Source organism: Thamnophis sirtalis, unplaced genomic scaffold (genome assembly GCF_051295495.1).
Source record: "Thamnophis sirtalis isolate CommonGarterSnake01/CBP01778 unplaced genomic scaffold, rThaSir2_p1.2 scaffold_14, whole genome shotgun sequence".
Taxonomy (NCBI): domain Eukaryota; kingdom Metazoa; phylum Chordata; class Lepidosauria; order Squamata; family Natricidae; genus Thamnophis; species Thamnophis sirtalis.
Window position 1 is genome coordinate 28,683,858 of NW_028261394.1, and position 25,971 is coordinate 28,709,828.

The 25,971-nt window shown below is 41.9% G+C and overlaps 1 protein-coding gene across 2 annotated transcripts in view; it reads left to right on the forward strand.

The window, feature by feature from the left end:
• Window positions 1–25,971, forward strand: part of GNAO1 (G protein subunit alpha o1) — a 214,618-nt gene that overhangs the window by 154,912 nt on the left and 33,735 nt on the right. For both annotated transcript variants that reach the window (XM_087728497.1, XM_087728496.1), the window contains exons 4-5: window positions 7,795–7,955; window positions 24,093–24,221. In XM_087728497.1, coding sequence (XP_087584623.1) covers window positions 7,795–7,955; window positions 24,093–24,221 — 290 coding nt within the window. The remainder of the gene's footprint in view (window positions 1–7,794; window positions 7,956–24,092; window positions 24,222–25,971) is intronic.

The following is a 25,971-nucleotide window of genomic DNA, read 5'->3' on the forward strand; positions in this document are numbered from 1 at the left end:
TGATCACCTGGGACTCGGGAGACAGAGAATAGATGGGGGCAAGGCCAGCCAGAGGTGATATTTGCCGGTTCTCTGAACTACTCAAAATTTCTGCTACCGATTCTCCAGAACTGCTCAGAACCTGCTGAATACCACCTCTGGAGCCCAGCCAGCATGGTTTCAGCCTGCCGAATATTTATGGAGCTTCTCAATCATCCAAGTCATGGTTGTATCCAAGGGTGGTATTCACTTACTTTCCCTACCGGTTCGCAAATGTCAACCCGCATGTCTATGCATGCACTCGGCCTTCCACGCATGTACTTTGATCACGCGTGCAGCTTGCACGCGGCTTGAAAATGTGTCTAAATAGGACACCCTAGAGACGGGGTGGGTGGGCAGGCTCACCCACGATTCAAGTGAACCTGTCAGAATCAGCTGAATACCACCTCTGGTTGCCCCAAAGGTGCTTTTCCAAAAGGCAACTGACCTTCCTTAGTTTTGTTCTTTCAGAAGGCTTTCGCTTCTCACCCAAGAAGCTTCTTCGGTTTTGAAATTGGAGACAAAAAGCAAGTCCAGTTGCTTTAAAAGAAAAAAGCTCCTTTTTGTTTTCTGACTAGAATAGAGGAGGCCAAAGAAAATGCAAATTTGGGGGAAGACATCAGTGGCGTGTCTGCGCTGTCTTAAAATACAGCTAGCCAGCCGCACATCTGTGGCTAAATACAGCTTACGCAGAGAGTGAGGGATAGGATGGTGAGCTGTGCTGCGCTGGAACTAATAATTAGTTGCCTGTTCAGAGGCTGATGTCAGAAGGTGGAGATGCATTTCCAACTCTGCAATTAACGTAGGAGATTTGTCAGTGTGCATTGGTGGCCTGGACATGGTCCGTAGGCTGCATGGGCTGCCCCAAGGTAGGAGATAAGCTGTCATGCTTCTCTCCAAAGAAACTCATGCAGATACCGTTGGTCCTTGACTTACAATAGCAATAGCAATAGCAATAGCAGTAGACTTATATACCGCTTCATAGGGCTTTCAGCCCTCTCTAAGTGGTTTACAGAGAGTCAGCATATTGCCCCCAACAATCTGGGTCCTCATTTTACCCACCTCGGAAGGATGGAAGGCTGAGTCAACCCTGAGCCGGTGGGATTTGAACCGCTGAACTGCTGATCTAGCAGTAGCCTGCAGTGCTGCATTTAACCACTGCGCCACCTCGGCTCCTACCGCTTACAACCACCGTCAGGGCCGGAATTTCCATGGCTAAGCAATAGCAATAGCACTTAGACTTATATACCGCTTTGCAGCCCTCTCCAAGCGGTTTTACAGAGCCTCTTGCCCCCAACAATCTGAGTCCGCATTTTACCCACCTTGAAAGGATGGAGGGCTGAGTCAACCTTGGGCCGGTCAGGATCGAACTCCTGATTGTTACTGTTTTTAGTGCCACTTTATAAAACCTTGGTAAGTCTGGAATAATGCATCCAGTTTTGGTCAACACTTAACAGAAAAGATGTTGAGATTTTGGAAAACATGCAGAGAAGGGCAACTAAAATGATTAAGAGCCTGGAGATTAAAATATATGAAGAACAGTTGTAAGTGGCGAGGTGGTTAAATGCAGCACTGCAGGCTACTTCAGCTGACTGCAGTTCTGCAGTTCGGCTGTTCAAATCTCACCAGCTCAGGGTTGACTCAGCCTTCCATCCTTCCGAGGTGGGTAAAATGAGGACCCGGATTGTTGTTGCGGGCAATATGCTGACTCTGTAAACCGCTTAGAGAGGGCTGAAAGCTCTATGAAGCGGTATATAAGTCTAACTGCTATTGCTATTGCAGCATTTGGGTTTGGCTAGTCTAGTGAAAAAGAAGGACCAGGGAGGGACATGACAACAGTATTCCAGTGTTTGTGGGGCTGCCACAAAGAAGAGAGGGGTCAACTTATTTTCCAAAGCACCAGAAGGCAAAACAAGAAGTGACGGATGGAAACTAAACAACCTGGAGAACCAACCTGGAATTAAGGAGAAACTTCCTAACAGTGAGAACAATTAACCAGTGGAACAGCTTGCCACCAGAAGTTGTGGGGGGTCCCTCACAGGAAGTCTTTAAGAAGAGACTGGACAGCCATGTCAAGGTTGACTCGTAACACACCTCTACTCGCAACCTGACAAGAGAAATGAAGGGAAGGGGTGGTGGACGATGAACAATGGGTGGCCCACATAGAGAATAGGGGAAATTAAGAGCTGCAGTGGCGCAGTGGTTAGAGTGCAGTATTGCAGGCTACTTCTGCTGACTGCTGGCTGATTGCAATTTGGCAGTTCGAATCTCACCAAGCTCAAGGTTGGCTCAGCCTTCCATCCTTCCGAGGTGGGTAAAATGAGGACCCAATTTGTTGGGGGCAAGAGGCTGACTCTGTAAACTGCTTAGAGGGGGCTGTAAAGCACTGTGAAGCAGTCTGTAAGTCTAAGTGCCATTGCTATTAACTATGCTGGCTTTTGCATGAAAACCTCAGAGCTGGCTTTGCTTCTTCTGTACCTGTATGGATCACTCAGTAAAGTTAGACTCTTACTGAAATAATGACCCTGGAGTTTCTTTTGCTGCATGCCCTAACGGGACGGTGGGCAAGTCACTTATCTGAAATGGTATAGGGTCTCCTGCTTGAACAGGGGGTTGGACTAGAAGACCTCCAAGGTCCCATCCATCTCTGTTTTGATTGAAATTAAATTGTTATTGTTTTGTGAAGCCAAGCAGCTGGACTGATCAAATCAGGGTGCTTTGCTGCTTCAGTAAAACCCAGTGAAATAGAGCAAATAAAAGCATGCATTTTGCGAATAGATTTAGATCCACAAGCCTCCACAAATGGATGCTTCATTACTGTGTGCAACATGCAGAATTCCTCACTTCGGAGATGTGGTGACTTGAACAAATAAATCCCTTGTCTCAAATAAAGACAGAGGGAAATAAAGCGGCTTTCCGGGGCAAAATACATACATTTCTTCCTTATCCTGATGCTGGAAACTCTGTTGCTCACCTTCCTTCCACAGAGTGCGCAATTTTGCCAGACATAAATCAGTATACTAAAGATTCTGTGTGATGGACTCATCAATCACAGTGGATTGTGCAGTGGCAGCATCTGCAAAGAGGGGGAAATAAGACAAAAAGATGGATAGATGGATGGATGGATGGGTGGGTGGGTGGGTGGGTGGAAGGAAGGAAGGAAGGAAGGAAGGAAGGAAGGAAGGAAGGAAGGAAGGAAGGAAGGAAGGAAGGAAGGAAGGAAGGATATTTGTAGTTCTTGAAATGAGGGAAAGAAAGAGAGAGAAAGAAGGAAGGAAGGAAGGAAGGAAGGAAGGAAGGAAGGAAGGAAGGAAGGAAGGAAGGAAGGAAGGAAGAATATTTGTGGTCCAAGATTGAAATGAGGGAAAGAAAGAAGGAAGGAAGGAAGGAAGGAAGGAAGGAAGGAAGGAAGGAAGGAAGGAAGGAAGGAAGATTATTTGTGGTCCAAGATTGAAATGAGGGAAAGAAAGAAGGAAGGAAGGAAAGAAGGGAAAAATATTTGTAGTTTAAGATTGAAATGAGGGAAAGAAAGAAAGAAAGAAAGAAAGAAAGGAAAGAAAGAAAGAAAGAAAGAGAAGGAAGAAAGAATATTTGTAGTTCAAGATTGAAATGAGGGAAAGAGAGAGAAAGAAAGAAGAAAGGAAGGAAGAATATTTGTAATTCAAGATTGAAATGTGGGAAAGAAAGAAAAAAGGAGAGAGAGACAGAAGGAAGGAAGGAAGGAAGGAAGGAAGGAAGGAAGGAAGGAAGGAAGGAAGGAAGGAAGGAAGAATATTTGTAGTTTAAGATTGAAATGAGGGGAAGAAAGAAAGGAAAGAAAGAAGGAAGGAAGGAAGGAAGGATGGATATTTGTAGTTCAAGATTGAAATGAAGTAAGGAAGGAAGGAAGGAAGGAAGGAAAGAAAGAAAGAAAGAAAGAAAGAAAGAAAGAGAAAGAGGAAAAAAGGAAGAAGAAAAAATAAACCAGGGAGGAAAGATTGGGTCCCAATCTGTCTATTCAGAAAACTTTTTGTTCCAGCCTTGCCTTGGGGGCCTCCTTCTCCACTTTTAACTCTAAAATACCAATTCAGTGTTCATTAAACAAAATCCCAGCCCGACGGGAGCTGCTAAAATACCCTCCTCCCCTTCCCTCCCCTTCCCACTGTTTTGTTTTATTTAACCACTCACTTTTGTGCAGATGGCAAAGCATGGTAGGAGATTTGAATCCTACCACCTGGGCAGGCCTGGGAGGGGAGGGGAGAAGCCCTCCCTTCACCTCCAAGGATGGTGGAGGGAAAAGCGAAAAGAAGATGCATCCAGCTAGGCCATATTTTGAAATCTCACCTGCTGGGCTCAGTGAGAAGGGAAGAAAGTCTGTGAAGGTCACTCACAGTTTGAGAGACGCCCTGGAGTGACCAGTCAAAAGGGAGAACATATCTGCTTGGACTGTTAATTGCTTATTAACTCAACGAGCAAATGTAGATAATGAAGAACCAGGCTGGCTGGCCTTTCAGTGGAGTGTGAAGTTCCTTTTTTATGCATGTGTTATGGTAGCTATTCATCTTTCTTTTTTTGAAAGAAAGAAAGAAAAAAGTTGGGACTTTCAGATCTTCTCCAACCTGATGGTGCCACCTTCCTGAAGACAGCGTTACCTTGGGAATGGTGAGATCATGTCATCAGAAGCCAACCAGATTGTTGGGGGATTATTATAACCGCTGAGGGCATGACATTTCAAGGGATCTAGAGGAGGTCCTTCCATTGGTCCAGCAGATCTGATACCAGACCTTTGGCTTTGGAGAATCACACTCTTGAAATTCAGTGACCACATGGCTACAGAAGAAGGATGTTGAGTCCACCCAATGTGTTGCAACCTGAGGAAATTGATATAGTCCAAATAGGAATAGAATAATAGAGTTGGAAGGGACCTTGGAGGTCATCTAGTCCAAACCCACCCACCCACCCAAGCAGGAGACCCTAAACCATTTCTGACAGAGGGCAACCCAATCTCTTCTTGAAAGCCTCCAGTGATGAAGCTCCCACAATTTCTGTTCCATGGGTTGATTGCTCTCTCTGTCAGGAAAATTCTCCTTATTTGTGGTTGAATCTCTCCTTGATTGGTTTCCATCCATTATTCCTTGTCTGGCCTTCAGGGGCTTTGGAAAATAGCTTGACAGCCCTTCAAATATTGGAACACAGGTTTCATGTCTCCCCTTGTCCTTCTCTTCACTAGACAATTTGCACCAGAACTTGTAGAGGTTATTTTTTTTTGTTTCTGAGCAGATAAATGTATCTCCAGTCATGACAGTGAAGGGAAGAGAGTAATAGGGTTAAAAGGGAAGGAGGTCTTCTAGTCCAACCCACTCCTTGAGCAGGAGACCCTATACCATTCCAAACAAATAGTTGTCCCTTCTCTTCTTAAAAGCCTCCAGCGATGGAGCATCCACAACTTCTGGTGGCCCTCAACATTTTGGCCTTGTTTAATTTAAAATCCGAAGGGATCAAAGAATGTGCTAACTACCAAGAGAAGTATCAGTGGGCACATTGGTGCCCAGGAGTGTCGCACTTGAGATCAAGGGCAAGATGCTGAGAGTTGTTCCACAGAGCCTCGGTGGGCAGATCTCTTTGGAGGAGAAGGTCAAGGTAGATGCGACGATTGGAACATGAAGGGTTTTCTGCATCATTTGCTCAAAGCCAGTCATTTTTCAGGCCCAAGCCTTGGAGATCTTTCAATCAGCAAGTTACAGCTTGCAACGTTGGTAGGCACATAGCAATAGCACTTAGACTTATATACCATTTCACAGTTCTTCACCGCCCGCTCTAAGTGGTTTACAGAGTCAGCCTATTGCCCCTAACAATCTGGGTCCTCATATTACCAACCTGAGAAGGTTGGAAGATGAATCAACCTTGAACCAGTCAGGATCAAACTGTTGGCAGTGGGCAGAATTAACCTGCAGCACTACATTATAACCACTCTGCATCATGGATGGATAGATGGATGGATGGATGGATGGATGGATGGATGGATGGATGGATGGATGGATGGATGGAAGGAAGGAAGGAAGGAAGGAAAGAAAGAAAGAAGAAGGAAGTGCAATAGCACTTAGACTTATATACCACTTTACAGTGCTTTACCACCCTCTCTAAGCGGTTTACAGGGTCAGCACATTTTACCCACCTCGGAAGGAAGGAAGGCTGAATCAACCTTGAGCCTGGTGAGATTTGAACTGCCAAACTTCTGGCAGCCAGTGATCAGCAGAAGTAGCCTGCAGTACTGCACCCTAACCCCTGCGCCACCACGGCTCTCATGGTAAACAGTTGCAGTGTTTTCCTCTTAACATGCAATTTTCTCAAATTATAGCAGCACCCTTATAGATTACTCTGCATTTTTGACTGGCTGAATAGAGCGAATGGGCTCCGCCTCTTGTTAACCAGCAGGTGCCTGCTCCCCCCCCCCGACCCCCCCCAAAAAAACTCTGGTTATTCCAAGGAAATGAACAGATGCATTCTGGAAAATGGCTTCCTTAGCAGAACAATAGTGAGATAGACCTTGTCCAAACCGGGGAAGAACAGCGGCAGACCTACTGTAAGGAAGGGAAGGAGGGAGGAGAAGATGGAGAAGAATACAATGAGCAATCAGATGTGTGCATGGTATTAGGAACATTTCCCAAAGAATAAATATTTTTAGTATATATTTTTTTCTCCTACCATTTGCTAATTATAATTACGTTGGTATTTTAAACGGCTCTAGAAAGTGAGTGTTTTAGTGTGGGAATGGGCTGGGTTGATTCTCATCAGGGTAAATCATAATTATATTTGTTTGTTTGTTTTTATTTTGACTTCAATGCCGCTGAAACTCAGGGATAATGGCAAAGCCCTTACTGACTTTCTCGCAAGAGAGAAGGAGTGGAAATGAAGTTATGATCTATGGGTTTCTTTCTTTTTTCCTCTTTTGTTGTTCTAAATATTAGTTTTCTTCATTTTTATTATGTTTCCAAATTTCTAATCTTTAAAAAAATGACACAAGCATATGAAATGGATGCAGTGATGGTACTGCAGGGCAGGACTGCTGTAACCTATCCCAATTTGCTGAGGTCTCTCCTTCCTTCCCCCTCCTCCTCTCCCTCCCTCTCTACTTCCTCCTTCTGTGCCTCCCCATTCCTTCTCCCACATCCTCATCCTCCTTCTCCTTCTTCCTCCCCCCCTTCCCTCCTCCTTCCCTTCCCATTCTTCTTCTTCTTCTCCTTCTCCCTCTTTCCCCCTCTTCCTCCTTCCTTCTTCTTCTTCTGTTTCATCTAATATATATTGGCAGTGTGATAAAATGCCACAAAGATTTGTGTACATTGGATGGAAAATGTTGAAGTACCGAGTAGGAACTGATGGACTTTGGTCCATTAAGGAGAAAGGCCAGTGGCTGGAGATGACCAAAGTTGGTGCTCCTCGAAGCAAATTCCATCTTAGTGAAATTCTGTGGACACATCTGAAGCAGAGGTGATATTCAACAGGTTCTGACCAGTTCTTGAGAACCGGTAGCAGAAATTTGGAGTAGTTTGGAGAACCAGCAAATATCACCTCTGGCTGGCCCCGCCCCATCTATTCTCTGCCTCCCTAGTCCCAGCTTATCGGGAGGGAATGGGGATTTTGCAGTATCCTTCCCCTGCCACGCCCACCAAGACATGCCCACAGAACTGGTAGTAAAGAAATTTGAATCCCACCACTGGTCTGAAGGTTTCGGAGATGCAGGTCAGCCAACTTCTCCACTCCTGTCTTTGTGCAAACATGTCCTTTTTTCTTTCCTAGGCTGATGCCAAGATGGTCTGTGATGTCGTGAGTCGGATGGAAGACACGGAGCCCTTCTCTCCAGAGCTGCTTTCGGCGATGATCAGGCTTTGGTCCGACAGTGGCCTCCAAGAGTGTTTCAACCGGTCCCGAGAATATCAGCTCAATGACTCTGCTCAATAGTGAGTTTTGGTCATCACTAGAAGTCTTTTAAACAAGGAGCACCAGCCAGGACCAGTAGTTTTACCTCCTTTGTAAGGTTGCATTAAAACAGGAGTCCCCAAACTTAGCAAATTTAAGACTTACGGACTTCAACTCCCAGAATTCCCCACGCTGGCTGGGGAAACTCTGAGTGTTGAAGGCCGCAAGACTTCAAGTTGCCAAGTTTGGAGACCCCTGCATTAAAAGAACCTTGCACTCTTTCCAAAACTGCTGTTGTGGCCCACCAGCAGCCTGCAGAGCTGGCAGCAGATTCGGACAGTGAGGAGGTTGGGGAGGAAGATGGGCCAGTCCTGGAGTCTGGGGAAGGCTCTGATGAGGGCTCTGTGTCAGAGGCAGAGAGGGGGCCAGAGCCGTATGCCAGTTATCAGCTGCCTTCAGAGCCAGACATCAATGAGGCAGACGAACTGCTGGAGCCTGTTCCCAGTGTGCACATGCACAGAGTTGCCAGACGAAGGGAACAGCTAAGGAACAAGGGTCGACTTGGTAGTGAAGCCACAAGTGGACATGAATGGCCCCTTTCATAGGGAATAAAAGAGGAGCAAAAGGGGAGTGGAGTTTGCAGGAGACAATTAGTTCGCTTAATTGGTTCATGACTCTCCGAGATTCCTTCCCAAGTTTTGCAGAGATCGGCCTGGCAGCTCTCCAAGCCAGATAAGGTCTGTGACTGTAAATCCTCCCTTGAAAGTCTTTGCTGGAGGCGAATGATCAGAATTCACAGTCAATTAATAAAATGTGTTGTTTTTTTTGTCGGGACCAGGACTTTAATTCATGCTCTTGGGAAAACTCGATCAGAACAACTCTTCCCCCCTCACCTTTGCAGGTCAAGCAACTAGGGAGAGTCTGATTGTGATTTGTGCACTTGGCAACCATTGTATATTTATGCCGATTGCCGTGTGCTGCAGTCACATGTTTGCCATTTGCAAATTTCCCAGTTAACGTCCGACAAGCTGTTTCACTGGGGAAAGTCAACAAAGAAGGTTGCAAGTCACCAGCATCTGACGTCTTTCTTAACAACCTCACCCCTTAATAATGAATTTTCCAGTCCCAATTGGGGTCATAAGTCAAGGATTACTTCTGTATGCTCACTTAAGGCTCACATCTTTGTTTGTTTTTTAAAGTTTTTTTTATTTTTCTTATACATACATACATTTCACAAATATATATTTCTCATAGATATTATTAGTGTTATACATTATCCTTTAACATTTATAATTCCATTTTTCCCCTAAGGATATAATAATATATTCGAGATTGCTTTCCTGCCATCCTGTACATCCATCTTATATTACAATCCTACTTCTTACCTCCCTCTTTCTCCTACCTTCTCTTCTTCTCTTCCTTCTTCTTTCCTCTTCTCCTTTCTCTTCTTCCCCTTCCTCTCTCCTACTCCTCCCCTCTTCCTTCCCTTCCTATCCTCTCTCCTACTCTTGCTACCCCTCCCTTCCTCCCTCTCCTTTACCCTTTCTTCTTTCCCTCTCCTTTTCTCTCTTCTCCTCTCCTCTTCCCTCACCTTCTCTCTTCTTTCCCTCCTTACGTTGTTGCCTTTTCATATTTTATTTGATCTGATATATTTTCGGGATGGCGTTCAAGCAAATTCGGTTCTATATTTACATAACACTCTTAAGTTTCCTCTTCCTCCTCTTATTTTACATGATAGTAATTCCGCATATAAAATCTTTTAAACATATATTTGTATATTAATATTATTTTGTTTTCTCCCTCTTTCCCCTCCTTCCTTTAACAGTGTGTGGTCTGAATAACTTAACCTGTCTTCTTTTATTCATGTTCCTTCTCCAACCACTCATAAAATTGCCCCCAAGTCTTGAAGTATACCGATTCCTCCTTATCTTTTATTCTCCGTGTTAACCGATTCATTTCTGCGCAATCTAAAATTTTCTGCTTAATGCTCATGTCTTAAGGGATACAATCATTATGTGCATTTAGCAAGCAATCATTGCATCTAGACAGTAAATAGGGAGAAAAAAACGAACACTAATTTTGCCAGGTATAAATCAGGTCTCAGTCCCAAAGCATTTTTTAACAATTTTATTAAGTTTATCAAGACACTAATTACAACTTAAATTACAAACAAACATGACAATGGGGGAAATGGAAGAGGAAAAAGAAAACAGTAGGGGGGAAAGGGGAAAAAAGAAAGAAAAGCAGTAATTTCTGACTATTTTTAGAGGAGCAGAATAAGATAGCAACATTAAAACCTCAACTTTTTACTTTTACTGACTTAATATGTATTAGCCATTACTACCACAACAAATGCCTGTAGAGATTCTGAATCATCCAGATCATGGTTGTCCCAAAGGGGCTTTTTCAGGAGGCAACTGGACTTCCTTGCTTTTCTTTTGAAGATGTTTCACTTCTCATCCAAGAAGCTTCTTCATCTCTGGCTGGATGGTGGGGAATGGAAGGATTGAAACTCCTTGCAGACAGTTGATCATTTGTATCCTTTTAGAGGGTCGTTGAGGCCACCTGGAGGTTCATTTGTGTCCTCAGGGTAACCTGAGTAATGAAAATAGGTCCTCTGGAAATCCGTTCCTAGTCCCAGACCATTCCAAGGGTGTCCATCCCAAATTGCATAGCTAAAAGTCTGTAGAGATTCTCCATCATCCAGGTCATGGTTGTCCCAAAAGGAGACAAGATCCACCAGAGCCCAAGCTGGTGGAGGGCATGGTGTTGCATGCATCATTGCAATCAAGCTTCTCCTTTTTGAACCATGAATCTGGTGCTACTTATGGAGAAATAAAACAGAGCTAGCATGATTCTCCTCTGCTTGAATGGCATTCTACCATGAATAAAAGACAAACAAAACCTCAGAACTCTATTCTTGCTGATGAGCCCTTCAGAATCTCAGCACAGGGTATATGAGTGACCCAGGCACATGTCCTTTGACCGATTACACAATCGGCTGCCATCTGCTGTGGGAAAGGGAGATTTGACAAAAGAAAGCAAGGATTTTGAATTTGCTTGAAGAAAGCAATCAAGCCTAGGTACACATACTTTGAAGCATGTAAGACGGAGGTGATGGATGGATGGATAGATACGTAGAGGATACATAGAGGATACATAGAGGATACATAGAGGATATGTAGATACAGAGATGATGGATGGATGATAGATAAATAGATAGACAGACAGATGATAGATAGATGATAGATAGATGATAGATAGATAGATAGATAGATAGATAGATAGATAGAGATAGATAGATAGATAGATAGATAGATAGATAGATAGATAGATAGATAGATAGATACATACATACATACATACATACATACATACATACATACATACATACATACATACATATGATGGATATATGATATATGATAGATAGATGATAGATAGATAGATAGATAGATAGATAGATAGATAGATAGATAGATAGATAGATAGAGATAGATAGATAGATAGATACATACATACATACATACATACATACATACATACATACATATGATGGATATATGATATATGATAGATAGATAGATAGATAGATAGATAGATAGATAGATAGATAGATAGATGATAGATAGATAGATAGATAGATAGATAGATAGATAGATAGATAGATAGATAGACAGACAGACATACACAGATACATATATGATAGATGATAGATATGTAGATGATGGATGGGTGGATGGGTGGATGGATGGATGATAGATGATAGATAGATAGATAGATAGATAGATAGATAGATAGATAGATAGATAGATAGATAGATAGATAGATAGATAAATGATAGATACATAGATGATGGATGGATGGATGGATGGATGGATGGATGGATGGATGGATGATGGATGGATGGATGGATGGATACATAGATAGATGATAGATAGATAGCTGGATGGATGGATGATAGACAGGCACAGACAGATGATAGATAGATAGATAGATAGATAGATAGATAGATAGATAGATAGATAGATAGATAGATAGATAGATAGATAGATAGATAGATAGAGATAGATGATAGATAGATAGATAGATAGATAGATAGATAGATAGATAGATAGATAGATAGATAGATAGATAGATAGATAGATAAGAGAGTATAGATGGGTAGATGACATATTGATGCATAATGAACAGACGAGAGAGAGAGAGAGAGAGAGAGGGAGAGAGAGAGAGAGAGAGAGAGACTTTGACACTTCTGTGATTAAGTTGATAATTTGAAATATGTCAAAATTCCCTCCATTCTCCAGACAGCCGTTCCATTTTTCTCTAGCCAAGTGGGATCAAGGAGACCAGGCATTTTACTGTTATGGGTAATTTGTGAAATAAACCTCTTCAGCACTCTACTATTCAATGTTCTTTTGGGGCTAAATTGCACCTGAGCCAAAGAGAAGCCATGAGAGGGCAATAAGGCAGGGTGTGCAGTTGGAGGGGGAAATCAATAACAGTGGCTATTACTATATTGCCGTGCGGCTGTAATGACTGAACTTTTGCTGATCGGCTCACTAGCTTGCCAGCGATCGCTCACATACCACAGGGAGGTAAGATCAGGGTGGGTTGCTGCTGGCATTACCATTGTTGGTTTGGCGCACAAAGAATGTGCATGCACAAAACATTGAAAAGGGGGGGATTACATTTCTGCAGTGAAAATTGTTCTGCGCATGCGCAGAACCAAAAGTCAAGATGGTGGTGCTGTAGGAGAACCGGTTCGGGGGTGTGGCAGGCCTGGGTCACTGTCGGTTCCAGTGAGCCAGGCCACCAAGCTACTACCAGTTCGGCTGAACTGGTCCAAACTGGTAGGAACCCCACCTCTGGGTAAGATCTGCAGAAGACCTATGCTTCATTTTAGCCAGGGGTCAGAAGGTATGAATGCAGAAACAGCTAGAATGGAATGGAATGGAATGGAATGGAATGGAATAGAATAGAATAGAATAGAATAGAATAGAATTCTTTATTGGCCAAGGGTGAATGGACATTCAAGGAATTTGTCTTGGGTGCATATGTTCTCAGTGTATATAAAAAGACAAGATACATTCTATAGAGTAGAGTAGAATAGAATAGGATAGGATAGGATAGGATAGGATAGGATAGGATAGGATAGGATAGGATAGGATAGGATAGGATAGGATAGGATAGGATAGGATAGGATAGGATAGGATAGAATTCTTTATTGGCCAAGGGTGAATGGACATACAAGGAATTTGTCTTGGGTGCATATGTTCTCAGTGTATATAAAAAGACAAGATACATTCTATAGAGTAGAGTAGAGTAGAGTAGAGTAGAGTAGAGTAGAGTAGAGTAGAGTAGAGTAGAGTAGAGTAGAGTAGAGTAGAGTAGAGTAGAGTAGAGTAGAATAGAATAGAATAGAATAGAATAGAATTATTTATTGGCTAATGTGATTGGACACACAAGGAATTTGTCTTGGGTGTATATACTGTCTACATAAAAAGACAAGATACATTCATCAATAATCATACGGTACAACACTTAATGATAGTCATAGGGTACAAATAAGCAATCAGGAAACAATATCGATATGAATCGTAAGGATACAAGCAACAAAGTTACAGCCCTGCAATCATAAGTGGGAGGAGATGGGTGATAGGAATGATTAGAAGACGAATAGTAATAGTAATGCAGCCTCAGTTAATAGTTTGACAGTGGTGAGGGAATTATTTGTTAAGCAGAGTGATGGCGTTTGGGAAAACACTGTCCTTGTGTCTAGTTGTTCTGGTGTGCAATGCTCCATAGCGTCATTTTGAGGGTAGAAATCAAAACAATGGATGTCCAGGATGCGAGGGCTCTGTAGATATTTTCCCAGCCCTCTTTTTGACTCGTGCAATGTACAGGTCCTCAATGGAAGGCAGATTGGCAGCCATTGTTTTTCTGCAGTTCTAATTATCCTCCGAAGTCTGTTTCTGTCTTGTTGGGTTGCAGAGCCAAACCAGACAGTTATGGAGGTGCAGATGACAGACTCAATCATTAATCAGCAGCTCTTGGGGCACTTTGAGGTTTCTGAGTTGGTGCAGAAAGAATATTCTTTGTTGTGCTTTTTTGATAATGTTTTTGATGTTAGGTGTCCATTTTAGGTCTTGAGATATGATAGAACCTGGATACATTCTAAATCAGATATTTTAGGCCTGCTATTTCCATGAGTCTCACTGGGGGGGAAAAAAACTGGGCTCACATGAACTTAAAAGTCACTTGTGACATTTTTAGGTTCCCTGCAGCACTAATGCAGGACGGCAAATTCCCAGGAACCAATGAGGTCACCACATTGTTCCTAGGAAGCAATATTTTCCCTTCGTAAAATTCCAATTTCAAATCCTGATTTTGGGCTGGGAAGTGTCAGAAGAATAATTTGGGGTTCCAACTCCAGCCTGGGTTGCACAAGAATAAATAAAAATGAGATCCAGGCAGCTGTGAGAAAAGAAGAAATATTTATCCATGCAAAAAGTTTGCCTTTAGGGGCAGCTGCAGAGAAATAGGGTACAGCAACAGATTTTATAGGGGAGCTTGACTTGATGTGGAATTGTCTATGTGCTGATTGTCTATGTGACACTTGAGGGGTGTGTGTGTGTTTAGGTATGTCATCTATGATATTTATTCTTGGGATCATGCAGTTCTGCTGGGAGACCTACTTTAATTAACCCCGTGTTTACAGACCTTATCCTTTGATATGTAGATTAGGTCTGGGTAACTTATTTGGAGGTTTGAGTAAAAGATTATCCCCTGTTTGCTATTTCTACTTGATTAACTTCGTTTCACCTTGACCATCAAATATCTACCTAGTGGAGATGCTGGTTCTCAGTCCATTGTGGGTTTCTGTTGGTGTTTTAAGAGAAGATGGAAACAGTATGAAGAATAATATATAGCTTGATGTAAAAGGTCTCACAAAAGGCTTGTAGGCCGCTATCTGTCATGTTGCTCTGCAGAATAAGAGCAGTAGGTAGTGGAGAGCCCAAGGAACTCGGGAAAGCATAATTACTTAATAATTAATAGCTTTGGTTCAGAAATCAATGCAGTGTGACACAATCTGCAAGTAGACCTATACATTATTAAACTGATATAATCTGAAGGTTCAGCAAAAGCAAGAAGAGGCTACAGTACCTGGCACTACAATTGAGAGGGTTTAGGTTTTGGTTTTGGTTTAATGGTGTTTCAGGAGGGGAGGGGAGGGGAGAGAAGGGAAGGGAAGGGAAGGAAACAGAGGTGGAATTCAGCAGGTTCTGACTAGTTCTGGGGAACCAGTAGCGGAAATATTGAGTAGTTCAGAGAACCGGTAAATACTACCTGTGGCTGGCCCTGCCCACATCTATTCTCCACCTCCCAAGTCACAGCTGATTGGAAGGGAATGGGAATTTTGCAGTATCCTTCCCCTGCCACGCCCACCAAGCTACACCCACAGGACCAGCAGTAAAATTTTTGAATCCCTCTACTGAAAGGGAAGGGACGGGATGGGAAGGGATGGGAAGGGAAGGAAGATAGAAAAAGGAAAGGAAAGGAAGATAGAAAAAGGAAAGGAAAGGAAGAGAAATATGTGAAATGAAGGGAAGGGAAGAGGAGATGAGGAACGGGGAGGGGGGTGGAGGAAAGGAATGGAATGGAAAGGAAGAGAAAAAAGTCAAATGTAGTGAAATGAAGGGAAGAGAAGATGAATGAGGGAAGCAAACAGGAAGGGAAGGGAAGGGAGAGGGAGGGAAGGAAGGAAGGAAGATGGGAATGAGAGGGAGGATGAGGGAGGAAGTCGCTGATACCCATTTCTCCATGCAATTTTATTTTTAAAATAAAATCATCACAACCAAGTTCATTGTCTTGAAAATCAGGCCTGAACTGGACTATTACATAAACATTCTTATGGAGAGGAATAAACCCACATAATCTTATACAACAAGATCCTCTCTGCAACCATCTGCCTCCCATATAGTAGAACCCAAACATATCATGATCACTTTGACAGAGATTTGGTTTCAAATATAAAATACATCCTTCAGAGCAAGCCAGGTGCAACTCCAGATCCAGAATCTGTAGATAGCTTGCATTTTTTAGACATATAAATCTACAGGCCCAACAAATGTATGTCCTCTTTTAACTTCCTTTTGTGAAGTTAACCAAAAGCTCAGCGGGAGAAGGTATTTTTTCTGTGCTCTTCATCCCTAAATTTCAGGTACAGCCCATTTCCAAAACAATTAGTACTGCAGGAAGCATTGGGTTTACCGCTACTATCTTGAGACCGACTTTAAGCCACCAGTCCCATGGCTCAAATCTGGCTTGTGGTTTATTCACCACTTTTTCTATCCCATTCTTTATCCCAAAGGTGCTTGTTTCAAGAGGCAACTGGACTTTCTTGTTTTTCTTTGAAGACGTTTTGCTTCTCACCCAAGAAGCTTCTTCTGTTCTGAGTGGATGGTGGGGAATGGAAGAGCTGAAGGAAGCTTCTTGAATGAGAAGCAAAATGCCTTCAAAGAAAAAAAACAGAAAGTCCAGTTGCCTCTTGAAAAAGCACCTTTGGGACAACCTGGAGGACTGAGAATCTCCATAGACATTCAGAGCTGAAAAAGCTAAACATCTTCAAAAAAAAAGAAGAAGAACCAGAAAGTCCAGTTGCCTCTTGAAAAAATAATAGAAGGGAAGGGACGAGAAGAGAAGAAAAGAGAGGGGAAGGGAAGGGGAGAGAAGAGAAGGAAAGGGAAGAGAAAAGAAGGGAAGGGAAGAGAACAGAACAGAACAGAGCTGGAAGTCCCAAAGTCCAAAGTCCCTTCCAACTCTGTTTTGTCCCAAAGGTGTTTTTTTTTTTCAAGAGACAACTGGACTTTCTGGTTTTTCTTTGAATATGTTTTGCTTCTCATCCAAGAAGCTTTTTTCAGCTCTGATGGGGTGGTGATACTCGGAGGAGGGCCTTCTCTGTGGCTGCTCCGACCCTCTGGAATGAACTAACGAACTCCCCGTGGAGATTCGTACCCTCACCACCCTCCAGGCCTTCCGCATAGCCCTTAAAACCTGGCTGTTCTGACAGGCCTGGGGCTAAAGACTCCCAGCCCCACTTCGAACGGTATGATTGTTGTGTTTTTTTAACTGTGTATGGTCTTTCTGTTTTTGTAACGTTGTCTGTTTTTTCCCCTCCCTTTGAGTTGTGAGCCGCCCTGAGTCCCTTCAGGGAAAAGGGCGGCATACAAATAAAGTAAAATGAAAATGAAAATCAAATGAAAATGAAATGGTGGGGAATAGAAGAGCTGAAGGAAGCTTCTTGGATGAGAAGCAAAACATCTTCAAAGAAAAAAACCAGAAAGTCCAGTTGCCTCTTGAAAAAGCACCTTTGGGATAACCAAGGCCTGGATGACTGAGGACCTCCATAGACGTCCTGTTCTTTAGCTTGTCTAATGAGAGGTTCTGGAGAACATCGGAGCTTCCATAACCATTTACATCCTTTTGGTTGAGCCTTATTTCTTAGCACTGAATGCTTTTCTTTTCTCCTGGTGGACCAATCACATGGGGGGGGGGGTTCTCCCAAATGTCCTTTGGTGGGTTTTTTTTTCATTTTCGCTTTGGAAGAGTGGGGGTTGTGTTTGTTTTGGGAGGCTGATGCACTTTTTGACAGCTTGAATAATGTTCTCTCTGTGGAAACAATCAGAACTTTTGAACAGTTTGGGATCCAGGTACCTGAAAATATGTCTGTTGCTATAGCGACTCCTGGTGTATTTAAATTATCCATGAGAACTGTTCTTCGGATGCTGCAAACATCTCCATTGAAATGGGCGCTAGGACTGGAAAAGAGAACATTTTTGACAGTTGATATTTCCATGTACAAAATCATAATCTTGGTAATTGGCCCAAATGTCACCCAGCTGGTTTTCATGCCTAAGGCAGGACTAGAATTCACATCTCCCACTTTCTAGCCTGAGTGCCTTTCCCCACTAGTCCAAAGTGTCTCTCATGGATTTAACATTCAGTTTCAAATACCTTTAATAAAATAATGAAAGACAAGAGTATTGAATGACTGGCGAAGATAAATCTAATTTTATACACGGTTTGACAAAAGGCTGAGGATTAAGCAGAAGATATTAAAAAGATTTAAAGGAACAAGGCAGTTTGGCAGTACCAAATTTCAAATTATCTTTTCAAGCCAGTCACCTAACCTGAATAACAGACTGGAACATATTCCCTTAATGCTGCGTTCCTTCTGTTAAGGGGAGAAAGATTTCCAGATGGTTAATGCAGATATCTTTGGCTTGACAGAAACAGAAATAGACTAATTTATAGGAGATCATCTGATGAGCAGTGTTTTAAAAGCATAGGGTAGAGGAAAAATTAGCTCAGATTTATCACCTCTTGCTTGGCTATTTATTTTTATGAAGATGGGAATGCAAAGAAATTTGGTCAGTGAGAGATTTTTAAAAATTGCACATGACCACAGAGACGTCTTCAGACAGCGCTGGCTCTTCGGCTTTGAAACAGAGATGAGCACCGCCCCCTAGAGTCGGGAATGACTAGCACATATGTGCGAGGGGAACCTTTACCTTATAACCGTGATGGCAAACCTATGGCCCACGTGCCAGAGGTGGCACACAGAGCCCTCTCTGTGGGGCCATGCGCTGTCACCAGCTGCTCTTCTGGTTTATGGCCTTCACATGTGCACCGGCCAGCTAGTCTTCAGGTTTTTGGAGCTCCAGCACACGCATACACACACATTCCGGTGTGGGCACGGTGCAGAAAACATTCGCCCTCACGGCCTTATAATATCTTGCCTTTCAACTTGAAGAGCAAATGTTTCCCAGGAGCAGCACAACCTACCAACTCTCAACATGCAGCTCGACAAGGGATCATCCTCTCCATCTCTTGCCAGCTTCAATCTTTAAGAACCTCTCATCTGTATGCAGGCCCAGACACCTCCACATCCCCCTTATTCCTGGCACTTCCAACCTTTAGAGAACCCTAAGCAAGCGCAGCCTTGCAAAAAAATGTCATGTCCTCTATTTTTTCTTTTAGAAAGCTGAATAAACCAGTGGAGTTGTTGTTTCCCCCCCTCCCTCCCTCCTCCCTCCCTCCCTCCCTCCCTCCCTCCCTCCCTCCTCTCTCTCTCTCTCTCTCTCTCTCTCTCTCTCTCTCTCTCTCTCTCTCTCTCTCGGAAGCCCATTCAGGTCTTTTCTTCTGCAGAAAGCTGCTAATGAGCAGAAGTCTTCTGTAAGAGAGGGAGGGGGGGAAACTTCCTTTTTTACGTAGACGGTTGCCAGGGGTGCTTTCCCTTCCCAGCCATGGAAGAGTGGAATTGCAAGAAGAAAAAGCGAAGTGGGGAAAAAAAGGAAAGGGAAGAAATGCTCGAAACATAATAAGCGGCATGAAATGATGGGAGGAAACAAAAATGTGTAAGGATTAAAATGAAGAGAGGGGGACCACAGTTGATGCAGCCAAAAAGAAAACCTGTTCTGTTGAAATCTGGGTGTGTTCCATTTTTTTTATTTTTTTTTTACTCAGTAGAAGTATTTATACGTTGCTTTTTGGCTTGCTCTTAAAAGGAATAGAATAGAATAACAGAGTTGGAAGGGACCTTGGAGGTCTTCTAGTTCAACCCATTGCTTAGGCAGGAAACCCTACACCACTTCAGACAAATGGTTGTCCAATCTCTTCTTAAAAACTTCCAGTGTTGGAGCATTCACAACTTCTGGAGACAACTTCTGTTCCACTGATTAATTGTTCTCACTCTCAAGAAATTTCTCCTCAGTTCTAAGTTGCTTCTCTCCTTGATTAGTTTCTACCCATTGCTTCCTGCCCTGCCCTTGGGTGCTTTGGAGAATAGCTTGACTCTCTCTTCTTTTTGGCAGCCCCTGAGATATCAGAAGACTGCTATCATGTCTCCACTAGTCCCTCTTTTTATTAAACTAGACATACCCAGTTCCTGCAACCGTTCTTCATATGTTTTAGCCCCTAATCATCTTCGTTGCTCTTCTCTGCACTCTTTCTAGAGTCTCAACATCTTTTTTACATCGTGGTGACCAAAACTGGATGCCGTATTCCAAGTGTGGCCTTACCAAGGCCTTATAAAGTGGTATTAACACTTCACGTGATCTTGATTCTATCCCTCTGTTGATGCAGCCTAGAACTGTGTTGGGTTTTTGGGCAGCTGCTGCACACGGCTGGCTCATATTTAAATGATTATCCACTAAGACTCCAAGATCCCTTTCAAAGTGACTACTATTGAGCAAGGTATTACCTATACTGTACCTGTGCATTTTGTTTTTCTTGCCTAAATATAGAACCTTACTTTTTTCACCATTAAATTTCATTCTGTTAGATAGTGCCCAATGTTCTCTCTTTTAAGAGGGCAATATTTAAAAGGCTGATAACCTTCTGGCTTATGCTTCATTTCTTGGAGCTGTGAGTGTCTTCTACACCCCTTGATTTAGAACATTCATGCAGAGTAAGATCCTCCATGCAGAACCGGTTACCGGTGTCTGAAATGTATTTGGATTGCCACCTTTTACAGGAGTTGAAGTTTCAACTCTTATGCAATCCTAAATTGCATTAATGAAGGGATTCAGTCAAGATCAAGGGAGATACTAATACCACTCTATAAAGCCTTAGTAAGGCCACATCTAAAGTACTGCATCCAGTTTTGGTCACCACACTATTAAAAAGATGTTGAGACTCTAGAAAAAGTGCAGAGAAGAGCAACCAAGATGATTAGAGGACTGGAAGCTAAAACATATGAAGAACGGTTGCAGGAATTGAGTATGTGTAGTGAAGAGAAGGACCAGGGGAGACAGGATAGCAGCCTTCCAATATTTGAGGGGCTGGCCCAAAAAGGAGGGGAGGTCAAGCTATTCTCCAAGGCACCTGAAGGCCAGACAAGGCATAATGGATGGAAACTGAGCAAGGAGATTCAACCTAGAAATAAGGAGGAATTTTCTAAATATACTTTTTTTATTTTCCACTTTCATAACATATAATCACATGTATACTATTACATAGCCAATATCCTATTGTATTAAGTAGTAATTACATCAGTTCCTCTTGTCATCAATGCCCAGAAAGATAAAAACCCATTATTAGCTCTTCTGCTCTCCATACACCTCTTTCTTCTACCTCTCTCCTACCTCCTTTCTTCCCTCCATCATCCTTTTCTACTCTACTTCCCCTTCCTTTCTCCTTCTCTTCTCTCTTCATTCCACTCCTCCTTATCCTCCTCATCTTCCCCCCCTTACCCTCTCTCCTATCCCTCTCTTCCTATCTTTCTTCTCTCTTCTGTTTCCCACTCTTCCTCTCAATGGTGTATTTCAGCTTCTGAGCAAACTCCATTCTATGTTGATAGTATTTATGCTTCCATATCAATATATTTAACATATCTTAGCTTTAAAGAAAAAATAAGAGAAGACGGTATACATGTGCAATCATATTACATTAAAATCCCCTCGTCAAGCCTCATATTCATCCCTCCCTCCTACCCGTAAGATATTTTAGCCATCTCGGCCAAATTTGTGACTTTCAATGTCCATTCTTGAATTGTAGGCAAATCTTCCTTGAAATAAGGAGGAATTTTCTGACAGTGAGAACAATCCTAGATGGAACAGAAATTGTCTTCAGAAGTTGTGGGAGCTTCATCACTGGAAGCTTTCAAGAAGACACTCGACTGCCATCTGTCAGAAATAGTGTAGAGTCTCCTGCTTGGGCAGGGGTGTTGGGCTAGATGACCTCTAAGGTCCCTTCCAACTCTCTGTTAATGTGTTTTACACTTGCCAAGGTTGCCAAATCAGGGGAGAAAGGATGGGAATCCTAGAGCAGGGATTCTCAACCTTGCACACTTTAGGAAGTGTGGACTTCAACTCCCAGAATCCCTCAGCCAGCAGCAGATGCAGGCTACAGCAATGGATGGATGCTGGCTGGGGAATTGGTTGATGAAGCTTTTAAAAGCTCTTGGCTTCATCAGATCTATGATTCAGTGGATCACAGTGGCCGATCAGGTGGGTCAGGAGATTTAGTTTGAATCTTGATTCATTTGTTTTGGAATGATTGAGAAGCTCTACATTTGGAATGATTGAGAAGCTCTACATTTCACAGGGCTCCTGTTGGAATTCAGTTAACAGTTAGAATTACTTTTTTGTGGCTCTGCCATTTTAGTTTTTAAATATAGACTTTATGTTCTGGTTTAAGGAAAGAACAGAACAAATTTCAGGTCTGGCAAATTTATTTTGATTATCTTGTCTTATAAAAGAGAACACACGATATGTAGTTTAGGATTGAACTGTGGCATTCTTGGTTCTTTCTGAGCTTGGTTGGAGTTTTTTGCAGACATTTCACTACCCAGCCAGATAACATCATCAGGCACTGTAACTTCGTTGCTTGAATCCTTATGATTTATATTGACTGTTTTCTAGTATGATTTGATTGCTTATTTGTACCCTATGACTATCATTAAGTGTTGTATTTTATGATTCATGACGAATGTATCTTTTCTTTTATGTACACTGAGAGCATATGCACCAAAGACAAATTCCTTGTGTGTCCAATCACACTTGGCCAATAAATAATTCCATTCTATTCTATTTTCTATTCTCTTCCCTTCCTTTCCTTTCTTCTATTCCTCTATTATATTCTATCCTATTTTCCATTCTCTTTCCTTCCTCTATTCTATTCTATTCTATTCTATGAAATATCTTGCCTTATTTTATTCACCCTGCAGTGCTCAACTCAGCAGTAACATAAATAATATATAATAAAATAGTATATTATGTCCAAATATAATGCAGTAATTGAAGAAAAGATCAGAAGTGGGTCAATTCAGCAAGTAAATTAGGGATTATTGCAGTGAATTATAAAATGTAAACTGGAGCTGAAATAAACAGAGAGCAAAAGAAAGAAACATGATAGCAATTGGGTTGACTTTGAGGCAAATGTGATGCTTTGCACAATTCTTTCTGTGTTTGAGATATTAGGAATATCCAATATAGCATTTTACAGATTAACAATAGAAAGACGAGCTCTTGTTGCAAGCTGCTTACATTCAAAAATTTAGTCGAGAGCCATGGCATAAAGGGAGTTTCCATCTTATTTGAGAAAAGAATGAATGAAGATTATAAAATTCATCCAAAAACATCCTAGGAGGGCTTTGAGAAGAGACTTGAAAAGAAAAAGATGAAATGAATTCATTTTTGTACATGAAGGCGAATCTTGAATTCTTCCTTGGGCATTTCAAGAAATTCCTCCATATCTGAAGCAACATTCATGTATGAATGAATATGTGTGTGTGTGTGTGATGAATTTAATATCTTTATTTTTAAACAAAACAATCTTTAATCTTACAAAAAGAAAAGAAACCTTAAGATAATCAGGTTTTCAGTTGAAGAAAGACCACAAAGAAAAGCTTTTTTTCCAAACATTTTTTTTATTTTTTGTTACATATTTAAAATTCTTTTATAAACAGAGTGTTGTCCAGTTTCCCACTTTAACATTTTCACATATGCATAATTCATTTTGCATTTTATCTCCATCTCCCATTTTATCCGTATTATTTTCTTCCCATATTTTCTAACTTTTAATTTTTTTTATATACATAAAGCATGTCATTTTTTTATCCCTCCTTTAGAAATAAACCAAATTTATCATTTCATTTCCATCTATTTTCTATAAGTAACATATATCTTCAGGTTCAGTTTTTTATATAATCAACATTTTACTTAATTAATTTGCACAATTGATAATATTAGTATAGTTCACTTACATCTTAATTACATACATTACCATAATTAACATATTTCATTTCATTTTACTAATCCCCTGTTCCTGGTTTCTCTCTTTTTTTCCTTCTCTTTTCCTTCTTTTTATATGTATTATTTCTTTTCTTCTGGATCTTTTCTCTCACTTTTCGATATATATTTTTGGATAACCCTCCCCAGGGTTTTTCTTTTTTGCTTCCCACTATTTTCTCTCTTTATTTTTGGCTAATTGCTTTTTTGGGATACCATTTTCTCAAAGGAAAGTTAGGGGGGGATAAAAAAAATATAAATAATAATTTGTCATAAATCTCTTGGTGTCAGCATTTATGTTTTGTTCTGTCTTCCCTCAGGATTGCTAGAGATAAAAGTCGTAGTTTTATCCTGATCCCTTCCCTTCGTGTTTTTGTTTTGCAGCTATCTAGACTGCTTAGATCGAATTGGAGCTGCCGACTATCAGCCCACAGAGCAAGACATCCTGCGAACCAGGGTCAAAACAACCGGCATTGTAGAAACCCATTTCACATTCAAAAACCTCCATTTCAGGTGAGGAGGGTGCAGGTAGCATGAAAGCATCTCCCTGACTGGACAGATAGTCAGCGTGGGGAGGGGGCTCTCGTCCTTTGCGTTTACCAGTGGGCAGGGCTGGGGGTGTTTCTGTTTTGTTTGCACTGCCACAAAATGGCTGCCATGGTAAGTGGGGCTTGACACGGGCTGGTTCAGTTGATCATCACTATCGCTCATCTAAACCCTTCCCTTCCCTCTTCCCTCCTCCCTTCACGTCACTTTTTTTCTCTTCCTTTCCTTTTCTTCCCTTCCCTCTTCCTTTCCTTTCCCTTCTCTCTTCCTTTCCCTTCTCTCTTCCTCTTCCTTCTCTCTTCCTCTTCCTTCCCTTCTCTCTTCTCTCTTCTCTCTTCCTTTCCTTCCCTTCTCTCTTCCTTTCCTTTCCTTCCCTCTTCCTTTCCTTTCCTGCTGAGGTGGCGCAGTGGTTGGGGTGCAGTACTGCAGGCCACTTCAGCTGACTGTCCTCTGCAGTTCAGCAGTTCTAATATCACCTGCTCAAGGTTGACTCAGCCTTCCATCCTTCCGAGGTGGGTGAAATGAGGACCCAGACTGTGGGGGCAATATGCTTACTCTGTAAACTGCTTAGAGAGGGCTGAAAGCCCTATGAAGCGGTATATAAGTCTAACTGCTATTGCTATTGCTATTCCCTTTCCTTTCTTTCTCCCTTCTCTCTTCCTTCCCTTCTCTTCTCTCTTCCTTTCCTTTCCCTTTCCTTTCTTTCTCCCTTCCTTCCCTTCCCTTCTCTCTTCCTTCCCTTCCCTTCTCTCTTCCTTCCCTTCCCTTCTCTCTTCTTTGGGGAGGAAAGTTTGCAGAAATTGTTGTCCAACACTTTCTACTGAGATAGTATTTTACTTCTCAGTCTACAGCTGAGGAAATCATCCTGTTGGCTTTGGGGCAGTTCTCCTAGCCAGCAGCTTTGTACCAAACACTCTCTCTGTCTTACACCTTGTTACAAAACACTTTGAAATCCTCCTCTAGTTTTGAAAGCCATTTCCTGAATGCTTTATGGAATGAACATTTCATAAGAAATGAAAGTTCAGAATGTTCATAGCTGATCAAGTCAGCCTTAAAATGCTTTGGACCTAGGCTAAAGATGTCATCCTGAAGGTCCAAATTCAATCATGAAGTCTTTGGAGTTTGGTCCCCCAAATGCCCTTTCCATTTGTAATCTAACAATAATCACAATAATTGATCAAATGTACATGCTGCCTGACCCCCAGCAACTCCCAATGTGATCATCCAAACAAAGAGATTGCAATAAAACCAACACAAGAAAAAGGCAAGAGCAACAGAAGGCAACATGATTTATGTAGAATAAGCATATTAATTCTGTGAACATTAATTTTGCTCCCTTTTGCATCCAGTTTTGGTCACTATACTGTAAAAAAAAAACTGTCGAGACTTTAGAAATAGTGCAGAGAAGAGCAACAAAGAGGATTAGGGGATTGGAGGCTAAAACATACCATGAATGGTTGCAGGAATTTGGCATGGATAGTCTAGTGAAGAGAAAGACCAGGGGAGACAGGATAGCAGCCTTCCAATATCTCAGGGGTTGCCCCAAAGAAGAGGGAGTCAAGCTATTCTCCAAAGCACTTGAGGGCAGGACAAGAAACAATGGATGGAAACTGATCAAGGAAAGTTTAAACCTAGAAATAAGGAGGAATTTTCTGACAGTGAGAAAAATCAACCCATGGAACAGAAGTTGCCTTCGGAAGTTGTGGGAGCTTCATCA